The sequence below is a fragment of the Zootermopsis nevadensis genome, unplaced genomic scaffold (genome assembly GCF_977971745.1).
Source record: "Zootermopsis nevadensis isolate Lab colony 2312 unplaced genomic scaffold, Znev_1.0 Znev_ptg000030l, whole genome shotgun sequence".
Taxonomy (NCBI): domain Eukaryota; kingdom Metazoa; phylum Arthropoda; class Insecta; order Blattodea; family Termopsidae; genus Zootermopsis; species Zootermopsis nevadensis.
The window spans coordinates 21,505,691-21,519,403 of NW_028259162.1; the positions used below are offsets into that span (position 1 = coordinate 21,505,691).

General features: G+C 37.2%; 1 protein-coding gene across 6 annotated transcripts in view; it reads left to right on the plus strand.

Moving 5' to 3' along the window:
- Positions 1-13,713, plus strand: part of LOC110836343 (uncharacterized) — a 39,541-nt gene that overhangs the window by 23,801 nt on the left and 2,027 nt on the right. For all 6 annotated transcript variants that reach the window (XM_022077435.2, XM_087358565.1, XM_087358567.1 and 3 more), the window contains 9 exons: positions 5,341-5,443; positions 5,601-5,706; positions 6,158-6,363; positions 7,197-7,438; positions 8,056-8,206; positions 9,373-9,585; positions 10,337-10,581; positions 11,193-11,410; positions 12,252-12,381. In XM_022077435.2, the coding sequence (XP_021933127.2) occupies positions 5,341-5,443; positions 5,601-5,706; positions 6,158-6,363; positions 7,197-7,438; positions 8,056-8,206; positions 9,373-9,585; positions 10,337-10,581; positions 11,193-11,410; positions 12,252-12,381 (1,614 nt within the window). The remainder of the gene's footprint in view (positions 1-5,340; positions 5,444-5,600; positions 5,707-6,157; positions 6,364-7,196; positions 7,439-8,055; positions 8,207-9,372; positions 9,586-10,336; positions 10,582-11,192; positions 11,411-12,251; positions 12,382-13,713) is intronic.

A 13,713-nucleotide genomic window follows, 5' to 3' on the forward strand; every position in this document is an offset into this window, starting at 1 on the left:
AAGGCGACTGGATTTTGTTGGCCCAGGACAGGGTCCGGTGGAGGGCTTTGGTTAATTTGGTGATGAACCTACGGGTTCGATAAGCCATCTAGTTAGTTGCAGACTGACAAACTTCAAAATCTAAATTTCCATGTTTCTTTGTTCAAATAAATATTTCATTCAGGTAGAGTATACATAAAAGATTCTTATGTTTAATTGTAAGTTCAAATATTTATGACTGGCAAGGAATTGTTGACGCAGATATCAAGTATACACTTGGCTTTTGAGCCATATATAAGTCTCATTGTATTAACTCTCCTGCCTCTTTTCCTTCCAGTTTATTTCTCTCCTTAATTTCCTGCTCTTGTTGGTATGCCATGGTTAAAGTCTGGTGAAGAAAGCAGTTATTCTCATTCCAGGTCTTCTATGGTCATGGTAGGCTGCTCAGGCAAAATTATGTTTATCTTTTGAAATTGCCTGTGATTCATAATTCTAATTTACCTTAGTTTATATTTTGAAAACATTATATAATCTCAGTTCTTGATTGTATAATTTAAAATTGTATTTTTGTTTCTAAGTTTGTCATTAAGTCTCTTGTTAATAAATTGTTAATACATATACATATTATGAAAGATTGTGTTATGATTCACTTCTGTCATTGAAGAGTGGACATGTGTATTTTAATAAATCACAAAGTTTAAGATATTAAAGAAACAAAATGTTACTGGGAGCTTGAAAATCAGACAGCGGTATTGTCGCTAATGTGGCTGCTGTAACCACTTAAAAGTTGTGTACCACTTTTGTAACACGTCATTCGGAGTTACGAAAACTTGAATTTGCAGTTTGGGAAGCTATGTTGTTATTGCTATTACCTTTGGACATTATTATGGTATGCAATTTGGCAGTGTATAATCATCTTAGAGACATTTTATCATAGCACTATGTTATATTAAAGACTTTACAGATTAGATTTGTGCGTATTTCATCTTCCAAGTGTCTAGTCAAGTCTTTAGTGTGCGGTATTTGACGCAGCAGTAGTCTGTTTTAAACCACATTATAGAAATAAATATAAAATATGATTAGATGAAAGAGGAAGGAGCACTTGCAAAGCGGACCATGGGCACTGCGGACTACTTGCAATAACCCTCTATCTTGCCACTGCTTAGAATACATAAAACCCATGTTTTAAGTATCTGGTTGTGTTCATTTATAGTGCATAGTGATCTGTTGTGTGACCTTCACATTCTGGAAATAATTGCGCTATTGTTCAGTGAAATGAAGTACACATTAAGTTATGAGTGCATCACAGTAACGTGATGAAGGGAAAGTGAAACTGCTTTTGTCGAGACACCATGAGCAGAAGTCTGGTTCCAAGTTAGAGAAATTTGGGATGCTTGTGTAGATGGATTCATTGTTTTGTTTACTGTTGGGCAAGGGTAGAACATCTACTCTTGAATTTGGATGTTTGAAGCTGGAATGTAAGACGGTTTTCACTTTTTATACAGATAAAAATACTATAGGGTGAATGTTAAACCGACAAAAGATATTCACTTAATGTACAGGTTCTTTGTCACATAATAAAGTAAGTATACACACGTAAGTTGTCATTTTTGTGTGTGATGGTATCTGATGTGTTACTAGGTACTGTCAGGATGCTATGACCTTTCTGAAAAGTAAGCCACGCCCACTCAAAAAATTCAGTTTCTCTATACATCGAAATTCTGATGTATTTAGAATGGTAAACAGTCAACTTTTTTAAATATATAACAGAGTTCAATCTTTGGAACATGACACAGGTTTTATTTGGGCCATATAAAGTTCATTACAGAACCAGTTTTCTGCCAACTTTCACTGGCTGAAAGAGAAAGTTTCAAGAGCAATTATGTGATCATATTCGTGAGCCACTAGAATTAAAACAAGGATAAACTATTCTGATATTTACTTAACCTTGAGTAATAATAATACCAACAACAATAACGCCTACATAGAAAACATTTTTGTTTAATAAACGACTGACGTTAGTGGGCTAATGGCATGATAATTTCAGAATGTTGCTTTATGATCAATGAACAGAGATAATGAGGTAAAGTTACTGAACAATTCTGATTTACATTACTTCAACAGTGGACTTACTGTATGCATAGATTTCACTGGACAGAAGTGAATAAGCTGAACCACATCAGAGCCATTGTGTTAAGTAATGTGTTCCCCCCCCCCCCCCCATAAGTAAATGTAATTAAATTAAGAGTGATTATGTTAGGCAGTATGCACTGTTATCATCAGAATGTTACCCAGTTATTAATTCTTAGAGGTCCAGAAATGGTGTTTTGCTGCTGAACGATTTCAGCTATAAACATGATTTGAGGGGAATATCCAGCCCATACATGCATATAGTTGAGGAGGAGCCATCCTGGCTACGTAGAACTATATGTCAAAATGATAGTGTGATCATTTACCAGATTTTAGTCATGAACAAAACAAGATATAAATAAAACAACACACACAATGAATTCTGGCAAATCGCTTGGGAATAACTGATTAACCGAAAACAAACAGGATGAATAGTGGTTAGTCAAGAGTCTTAGATGCATTTATTCATGATTGATCACATTACTAACTAGGATTTGAGGTTTTCACAGCTGTGAGTCCGAAGATGGCTGCCTCTCTGGGTTGTGCAATGTAGTCTGATGGAAGTTTACAAATGTTTTAGAGGTCCTTGCTGCCTCCCTCATTGCCCTGATGATGAAGGCAGCTAGGACCTATGAAACGGTAAACTTCAATCAGACTAGATGGCACCACAACTCAGAAGACATCCCTCTTCGTACACATTACTGTTTATTGGGAAATACACGAAAATAATCTTGATTGAGTGGATTTCTGGGAGTTGAGCCCAGAAGGGTTGGGATCACTTTGGCTGATGACCTCTGCGACTTGGGTGGAAAGTGATTTTTGCTGAAGGGCTCCATGATTGGGGAAGGTGGGACATGCCCCTTTTGAATTAAGCCTTGTCATTTTCCTTATAACTAAGGAAAAGCACTGTAAACATCAGTCAAGTTATCCAAGTAGTTGGAGACTCAATGTGAAGACACTAGGATTGAAACGCAGCTTCTGGACGTGGCTGTGGACCTCCGGACAGGACATGAGCAATCCATAATTGTATGGATGAGCTGCTTGTAGAGCAGCACGCCGTTTCTGAAGGACAGTCCGCTTCTCCTGTTACGGAGGGGGCCAAATACGCCCAGCTATCAGGCTCACTCTGCACTTCAGCAATCTGCTACTTGTTTCCTGAAAGATTTTCAGCGCCGACAAAGAAATGAAAATTCAAACCTCAAAAATTTAAAAAAAACTGCTTCGGAGCTTTCGTATATTTTGTATAGAAACTAAACCAATCCTGGAATTCCAGCGCAGGTAGATGCTGTCAGACGCTCGGCTGGTGGGACTTCCAACCCTAAGACATTCAAGCCACACGAGACAAGACTAGAAAATACATAAATTTTTACAAGTGGTGGGTCGATATTCCCGTCGCTTTTAATCCTCTAATCTGGAGGTGAGGGACTATTCTGTCTGGCTTTGGTAGCCCTATTATAGATAACTTCCGTTTTCCACAATAGTTGCTTTCTCGCAAATCGCCACATGTAATGAAAATCTTGTAAAACGACAAACATAACATTCGTAATTTTTGATGTTAAACTGGTTCGAGATAGTCAGTTTATCATGTGCATAACATTTCCTGATAAGCTTGGAAAAGTGTTGACGCAGGTAATAGATTTTAAAAATTGGTCCAGACTGCTCCTCATAATGCTGAAATAAAACCGCAAATATGTGAATTCGCGTATAGCGAGAGTCATCTGTTTAGTAAACTAGGTCCTAAATCATCCGTTCTCGATATCGCAGATTACTGCTTGCATATAGTCTCTGAATTGTATACAGAGGTTGGTATTCCTGTGGTTTGCTTTGTTTTCCGGGTATTACAAAGTCTAGTGTGCAGCATAAATAGATGTATGTTTACATCATGTTAATCGCTTCGAGTTTTTGTTACAAGTGGAATAGTGTCTTTTTAATGGCATTAGTAGCCTAATTGATAAACCGTGAATAGATTTAATTTCCAATCCTTTTCTATACCCAGAATGGAGGGGAAAAGGCTCGAAACCGTCGTACGGAACTGGGCGAAGGTAATGGGCTTAATGCCTAATGGAAATGCTTCAGAAGTTTTCAGGAAGTGAGTATTTAAGTATATTGAAGTGCAAAAGAATATTGTTATAAAATGACAGATGTTACAAAGAGAGTTTCTTTTATTGTAACAAATGTAATATACTTCCTTCTTCACTGAAGTTGTTCTATTATTACCGTCATTCGAACATGGAAAGGTTTCAAATTCAGACATTCGCAATACATAAATATGACTTTCATATGCCGAATACTAACCGTACTAGATACGAAAATGAGTGTACTACACGAGTCAAATTATTCTGTAAGCTTTCATCAACCCTTAAAAATTATATCATGATATACAAGTGTTTAGGCAAGCATTTAAAAATTATCTCACTCACTCCCACTTGGTAGAAGAGTTTTATTTAATTGTAAGTTCTCTTCTTCTTCATCTTCTTCTTTATCACTACGGCCCTTTCAGTGTAGCCTTGGCTTCTCTTGTGATCGATGCTCATTCTTCCCTATTGTGTGCTTTCCTTCTGGAGCCTCTTACGCCCATCTGTTTAAGATCAGACTCAACGTCTTCGATCCACTGGAGTTTCGGTCTTTATTTCTTTAATTTGCCAGGAGGTTTACTATTGATGATCATCTTACATCCTCTATCACCACTCATTCGGTGTATATGTCCAAGCCATTCTGTCCTTCTTGCCTTTGTCACAGCTACAGTATCTGAGCTTTTGAACAGCTTCTCCAGATCGATATTCATTCTAATTCTCCATAGGCCATTGTAACATATTGGACCAAAAATCTGGCTTAGAACATTCTTAGTAGTTGGAGTAATATTGAAATGAGGGGCTTATGAGGGCTGTGGCTTATGTGGGTGAGCACGGGTGTTGGCCTATAGAGGCTGAAACGTGTTTATAGAAGTACAAGTAAATGTGTTGGTGTAGTTGCTTGCAAGTGCCTGTTTTGAAACTTTGTGATGGAAGAGTGTCTCTCATTCTATCTTTATTTAGTAAGGATTTATAATTAACTGTCTCAGGGTATGGAATACAATAGCATAGAAAAGAACAACCATGGGATAGTGTGTTTACTTTATGAAGATTAAACATATGATTAGCAGATTATTTTGTTTTCAGTAGGCATTACAGGAGATTCTGTGCCAGTCATCTTATTTGTTTATTTTTTGTACATGTATCTTCCTTATTTTAGACTCTGTAGCAATGAAAGAAAGGTGGTGTGGAAACGTGTTGTCAGAGAAATACACCCCATTTATGAAGTAGAGCACATACGAAAGCACCTGGCATTTAAAAAGGTAGAGAGATAATTTACAATATTCTTAGTATAAACGCATGTAATAAATGTTGTTATATGCAGTTAGTTTTCAGATAACTTCACATTTGATCTAAATGTAATATTCCTGTGCCCTGTCTCATAGACAAATACACTGATGAAGTTAAATTTCTTTAAAGATGTCAGCGAAAGTAAAACTAAGGCAGAAGCTTGCAGAGAAAGAAGAGGAGATACATATCAGGGAACATGACCTTGAACAGGCTCATATGAAATTGAAGGTTTTGAGTGAGTATTTTCAATATTGGAAAATTAAATACATTGTCTGCTAATAACATAGAATATTTACCATCCTGCATGATGATCAAATACTTTTTGCTGGTAGTATAGTGTGTTTCAAGTCATATGTTCTTTGTTTGTTTTTTATTTATTGCTTATAATAACTTTTGCAAGTACTTCGTGTGTGATGTTTTACTGTTAGTGATAGCTCGTTTAGTAGCGTGCTAGCTTATGGTGCAGCTGACCCACATTCCATAAATTGTATATGCAGGAAGCAGTGTGTTCCTCCAGAATGTTGGTAATCACCTACAAAGCTACATGGCGTCACAGCCCGCAATACCACAGTCGGAGCTTTGAATACTTCCTTCTTCATTCTTTGACATTTTCACTGATATCACTCTTGGAAGATTTTCCGGTTCACTGTACTTCATAGTGTGTTATTCTTTCCTGTTTGTTGCAGATTGTCAAATGCAAGCAATAAAACAGAGAATGAAAGATCTAGGTATGAAGACTTTAATACTGCGTTTCAAAAAGCATGAACTGGAAAACGAGGCGACAAGGCTTGAAGAGTTGTGTCAAGTTGCAAATTTCTTTCGACAGCCAGTAGAGAGTGGCTGTGGTGATCCGCATTCATCTTGTACAAAGCATGTAGAGACTGCTTGTGAAGTAAGTGATGCTCAGATTTTAGGAGTTGGTGTTGTGGATTAAATTAGGCACCCATTTTGTATTTATGATGAATGGAACTGTGGATATTTTGTACACATTTGCATCTTTCTAATCTGAACAGTCTAAATTTCTTATTCAGTCTCTGATTATACATCTATATTACATTCCATGGATCTATATGTTAGTCAGATGACAGTAGGATGTGGAATACATCATAACAATACAATACATATTATAAGTACAATTGATACTGTTGCAAAGGGGTTTGTAATTTAGATATAAAAATATGTCATCTATGTGTTGTGTGTAACAATTAGGAACCAAAATATTTATATCTTTGTATTTGCATAACAAGAAAATTTTGATTCCTTTTGAATAATTTGTCAGCTTCACATTATAGTATGACTTCTGCTGCTAGAGGATAAACTAAATGTTCTTTGTTGAAGGTTATCCGTGTTGGCAGACATTGTAGTTGCCATGTGCAGCTGAGAGAATGTTAGGACAAGAATTCGCATGAGAATTTTTGATTCAGAAAGTTGTTCCAACGGATTTTGATACAATGTAATATTGGCACTTTTATTGGTTCTGCAGGATTTCTAATGCACTTGAAGATCAAAATTGATTTTTTAAGAATTTTTAATCCCATTTTCATCAGAACAAGAAGCAGTTCAAATAATATTCATAGATTTTATTATGTAGAGCACCTTGGTTTTTCTGTATATGCTTTGCTTCATTATACCAACGATGGATAAAGTTATAAACAATTATTATACATGTTGTATCACACTATTGTCTGAAACCTCTAAATAAAGGTAAATTGGTTTCTTTTACAGAATGCAATTTATGAATGTAAGGCACAAATTCTTGAACTTCACAAACTATATAAGATGAAAGATGTGAATATGCAGATATTGCACTCGAAAAAAGAATCCGTGATGGAATTTGTGCATTATCGGATGAAGGATTTTAGCATTCTGAACGTTTGGCGTACATTATTGAACTCCGTAGATCAGCTGAATAAAGAGTTACATAATCTAACTCAGAGTAATGTAAGGATGGAGTCTGAACATATGCAGTAAGTGAAATATAAATATTATGATTGTGTTTGTATCATTTTTAACAGAGATAGTAAATTTATTGATTGGTTAACACAAACATCATTTCTCTTAAATAACAGAAACAAACTTCTGTGTATGACCACAACTGTTTTTACAGCAGTGAAACTTCACCCACTTCAAAGTTTACTGTTTGATAGAGGGACATAATGACGTTGAATTTTACTGTTCGGTACGAGTTCCACTTACAGGCTCTGTTCTTATTACAAGAATGTGGACTTTGGTGGCTTTGTCACTTCTCAGCTAGGTTTTTTAATTGGACACGTGAACCCACGCGAAACAGTAACTACTGGAGGACATTCACACAAGGTTCCACTCCATGATGTGAAAGTTGCTGTTTGTATAAGGCATATACTCCATTCATTTCACAGGCTGCTGACAGATGAAGGTCTGATCAATCCAGATATACAATTGTGTTCTGTTTGCAGACTTTACAGAGATAGAGATAATGTGTTCCATTAAATTACTGCAAGATGATTAGCTATTAGAATATTGCTATAGAAGTATTTTGAGCCATGTTTACTCTTAAGAATGCTTGTTTTCTCATAGTTTTGTAACTGTGTTTATTCTTTGACAGCGCTGTGAAGGAATGTATTGACTCAGAAATGAAGAAATTTATGAAATCGTATGTGGAGTTATTTGCAGCTTACCATAGTCTGCAGCACAAGATGAAGCAGTGTAGCAGTGACTGTGACATCCTTTTTGACAGGACTGTAGAAATGTTACAGGTAGCTACAAATTGCAGTTATATGAAAATGTTCCAGTACTCTTGTGTATGCATTATCTGCAAATTTTCCTTAATATTTATCTTCAGGCTAATAAAGAAGAGTTTCAGAAATGCTTCCATTGGTTGCGAAATTCCTTCATTGTCATGGAGAGTAATTTGATGGGGATGTATGTAAAATTGGTCACTTGATGGAAGTTTATTTATAAATTTTGTTTACCACTTTACGCACCATTGAAACTCACTGTACTGATAGAAACAGCTGGGAAACAAGAATTTTCTCTTCATCGCCATGTACGTACCAGCTGTGGGCTTTCCCAGCTTCCTGGCCGGTTTGTACTAGTGTTAAAATGGTTAAGTGCAAAACTGGCCACTTGCTGCTTTCATTACTGCTTCCTATTCCTTCAAAACTTGGTGCTTAGGCACTAAGATGGTTGCATATTTTACCTGTATACCTAGTTTCTTGGCGAACACAAAAGGAAGTTATTGAAAATGACTTGTACGAGGCGCGTCCCAAAAGTAAGTTTCCCACTCGTCCCACAGCTAGCAAACCTTATATTGAGCGAAGCGACTGTGCGTACGTGATAGAGCAATGACGTAGCATGGCGCATGCACTAAAGGCACTTCCCGCGTTCTCACAGTAGCATCGTTGCAGCTGTTGAAGATGGAGGTTCTTATTCCAGCTCCCGCCGACTGTGAAGTGCGGTCAGTGATAACGCTAGGCCGCACACGGCTCGACGGACAGCAAGTCTCCTGCAGGAGTTCAGCTGGGAGGTGTTTAATCATTCACCCTACAGCCCGGACCTCGCTCCCAGTGATTTCCATCTTTTCCTACACCTCAAGAAATTCCTGTCCGGTCAGCGTCAGCGTTTTGAGAATGACAGAGAGGCGGAGATGGTTGTCACACAGTGGTTCCAATCCCAGGCGGCAGACTTCTACGACACAGGTATTCAAAAGTTGGTCCCACGGTATGACAAATGTCTCAATTCCGGTGGCGAATATGTTGAAAAATAGCTGGACACTTGCTGTATCTGTTGCAATAAATATTTCCATGAAATTGTGTTTTGTTTCTGTAAACGGCCCCAGGGAAACTTACTTTTGGGACGCGCCTCGTACTTTTAAATCTTTTTGGTAGAATTAATACTATATTATTTGTGTTCACATTTTCAGGAGGAGTGGCGTGGATATAAATTTGGTGACGTGTTTCAAGAATGTGGCAGGATCAGACAATGGTTGGAACTTCAAAGTAAATTTACAGAATTTGGTATCATTAACGAAGTTTTACAGAATGAGATTAAAAATCTGAAAGTAAACACATATTCAACAGACCTTGACATTCTGAATTTGCAAGAAGAGGAAATTAAGAGACTTGGCAATGAGAATGTAAGTATTGTTGATTTCGTCTGCTTACTAGTGATTGTTTGAAATTGATGTGTAGAAGTGTTATAAATAGGGCCAATTATATCCAGAGGCTGTGTTTGCTATTTGGCAGAATGTGTAGCAGTGACAGCCAAAGAGTTGCATGTGCCGTGATTATGCATTTTTGTTTCTGCTACCCAAATTTATTGCTTAGAAAAATATTGTATCCAGTTTGCCCAGTGACTTTTCACTTTCTAAAAATTTCTCAGTGGTGTCTAAATTTTTTTAAAGTGTAAATATGTGGGGAAGAAACTTGTCTGCTTGTTTCTGTTCCATGACAGTTCACCTACAACCATTTTACCTGTGTGTCATTTCATCTATACCAACTTTGTCTACATTAACTTGTCTGCTGTGGTTTCAACTGTGAGACATTTTACCAATGTTTTGTTTATCCTACCACATTTTAATCTACTCCATTTCACATCACATGTGCATTGATTTTAACAAGTCTTATGCAATGTTGAGGCAAGGGTACAGTCTCAGTGACATGAAATATTCCTTTCTTGATAGTTCAGTAGGTAATGTACGGATATCATTAGGATTTTGGATGAGAAATATACCAGAAGATTGTAGTTGTCACTTTTGTTATGGAAGGTATTAATCAACAGATGGACAGACAGTGATGGTTTGAGCTATTTCTGATTCTGTTTGGTTAGGATAATGAATCTAAAGGACAGCTACTGTTTAAAGAAAGGTGTACTACGATGTTTTACAGGAAACGCTGCGAGCAGATCTTAGGACTAACTCTTTGTGGCTTACAAAGTCACATGCGGGCCAAATTGAAACTGCAGAGAAACTGAAGCAGGAAATTACAAAGCTGTCTCAGACGTGTGCTTTGGATAAGTGTGGCATGACAACTCTGGATGCATCAGTAAAAGGGCTTCGAGGTGCATTCCAGCATGAGCTGAAGGAATTCATGGCACTCCCAATACATTTGCTGGATAATATCGCTCTTCCCTCGTAAGTGTGGATGTTGGTTTCTATTGCACTTTCTTCTTTGCTACCAAGGAAAATTGCATGTGCGTTGGTGTCCGTCAAACAGTCCTTTCATTGATTTCATGTCTTGATGAATGCTTATTGTAGGATATATACATAGCAAAGTGCATTGTATTCGAGTTTCTACATGAGTACAGTTCTCCTAAATAAATGGGACCAAGAACATATGGGCAGGGAACACAGGATTGGGAAGGTGTGCTCCGCCGACTGCTTTTCCCGTTGTGACAATATTCCCAATAATTACATTGTTGTGCAACAGTGTTCCAACAGACCGTGGAATTTGTTCATCAGCTGATGATTCTTAACTTTTGAAGATGGACCGCTCTGTGGAGTTTGTTAATTTGTTAATCAGCTGAGCGATCTGCTGTGTAGAGTCAGTTTCTTTTTTGAAGCACTCGGCTTACTGTACATTTTTTACTATCAGCCCTTGCTTGTTATTTACAGATTCTATGCTAGTATTGGTGTGAAATTCTGAGTCCAGTATACTAATTTTGCTTTGGCATTTAAAGATTTGTGGTAGTCATATATTTTGTTGAAATTGGAAATTCACTTAGTGATTTTTGTTTTCTGGTCAGAGGTTCTGTGTTACCTAGTAATCAGCAGATCCTCAAATACCATAATAACCTCATAAACGTGGATCAACTCCATGGACTGACTGGTATCTTGACCGCACTGGAAGGCGCTCCTTCTGCTGCGCCTCATGGCATCACACTTCAGCTACTGGAGAAGACGTTGTACCTCAGCTTCCTGAACACAACAGAAATGGATAGCAATGAGTTGAACTCTTCGTTGGGTTAGTATGTTTAACCATTTAATGAATATGCGAGTACATGGCAATTTGATAACTTTGTTAATCTCTTCTGTTATTCAGTGAAAGAAGTTCTTGTGACTATTGTGGCAGAAAGAAAAATTGGGTTCTTTCTATTGAGGAAGTTTGTGAAATAGTGATATATAATGGGTTCTCTGAAATAGATTAAAACCTTTTTAGAATCTGTACTCTGTTCTGATGTATTTTCTCAAGTCTTACTGATTTATGGGTGACTGAAATGAAACTTTCTGGCTTGGAATTCTTGGTACATCTACAATAAATGTGGCAAACAGTGTTTTCTGGGCATGGTCATAATGAAACTTGTATAGTGAGGTGTTTTCCTTTGAAGTTAAAGTATGGCATCAGTCCACAAATTTTTCAGGAGTTTCGTCTTTGTGTTGGTTTGTTGTACGTAACTGTGTAAAACTGTACTGCAGAGACTGCTTATTTGTGATTCATTATTTAAGTATTGTCTGAAAGTTGTTTGTGAGGTGTCAGGTGTGTGTGAAATTTGAGACAGACTGAAAACATTTGCTGCTTCCATAAGTTTCAAAATGGTTGTTTGAAATTTGTTGGTATCATTCCATTTTTCCAACTTCAGACACCTGTATAGAGCCAAGAAATTACTGCATTGTGCTGGACCATTTTGATATAAAGGAAACTGATGTTAGGTTTTTGGAAGCCATGGGATGTCCAGAAGGTCACCGCGCACGTCGTCTGTTTCCGTCTACAGGCTTGCATGTTGTCGTTCTACTTGTTCCTCTGAAAGTTGCTCTTGCTGGGTTGTGAAGAGAGGAACCTGATAATTGGAAATTTCTCATTACAGCTGTCTTGGACATTTCTTCCAAGGAGAATGCAGCTACCACCGCAGTAACTGAGGTCATGAAAGTAGCAGAAAAGTCCATTGAGGAATGCAAGATTGTTGCAGAGAGAGCAAAGGCTAACTACAGAACCTGGTAATTGTTGGTCCACTTATTTTATTATTTTTGTGACATCACAGGCAAGCACTGAAATGAAGAACACGATAAAATACAGTTAAAACATAAAGGAACGAGAAGAATTATTTTTATTTTAAAAGCTGACTAGTGGCAGGAACAATCTTTGTTTAACAATAATAATATAAATACAGACTGCGGAATACAATAAAAAATGCAGACTAAACTAAGTGCATGTAATTAACCTAAACACTTTCATCAAGCAGGTGTCCTTGAAGGAGAAATGTTTTTGCCAAAAGTCTCTGAAAATCTGCATATCATTTGCAACAGTGACATGCCTGGCTGAAGGACTACGTCTTCATGCACTGCTTGTGCTGAAAGCATAAAATTCTCTTATTTGCCTTCTGGGAACACAAATACCATCAGTGGTATAGCAGCTTATTTTTACTTTGAGAATGTTAATAAGAAATAAATCATTGAGATGTCACCACCGTCTGGAATAAAGTGTTCTGAAATTTAAATTACTTAAAATTATTAATAATAATAACAACAAACCACTAATAATAAATATAAAAATGTATTTATTCTTATCTTTACTAGAGGTGGAAAGAGAGCAATTACTTGGTACATAATCTGACATGTTTATGTCCTGAAGAAACTTATATATCCCAAGAGTTTTGTTCTCTTGGGATGAACAAGTCCTACCAGTTTAAAAAAAAATGATTTCACGTGTTTGAACATGTGCCAAATTATGATTTTTCTTCTGCAAGAGGAAAACTTTATTATTGTTGGTTGAATTTCCCCAAAATGTTACGCCTTATGACCCAGTTGCAGTTGGCTCTTCTGAATGGTCACCGAGAGATGTGGAAAAACAGCTGTCGTGCTTTCCTTTCACTGCATTTTATCTTTCTTTCTTTGCATAATTATTTTGCTACCCACAATTTATTCCTGAAACACAAATTTCGCTATATAAGGCCTTCAGTAATTTATGGTAATTGTAGTAGCAAGAAGTGCAAACGATGCTATGGTGAGGTCTGGTGGAGTCCGTGTTTGACGAGAATCTCAAGTCCAGAGACTGCGGGAATTTGATTTCAGTGACCATAACTATGTTTTCACATTTGATTTGAGCAGTTTATTTCAGCTGTGTACACCATTTCCTTATCAGACTAAAGCGAGAAGCTTACCTTCTTTGTTGACCCACCTTATACCAGTAGATGGTTTTTCTGGCCTTAACATAAACCAAGACATCACCGAAATGTCATGTGTTTGGGGATGGATACAAGACGTGTCTCGTTGCATGTCGTCGTCTTGCCACTGTCTTCAGGCAAAATTTTTAGGCTGTTGTAACATAAT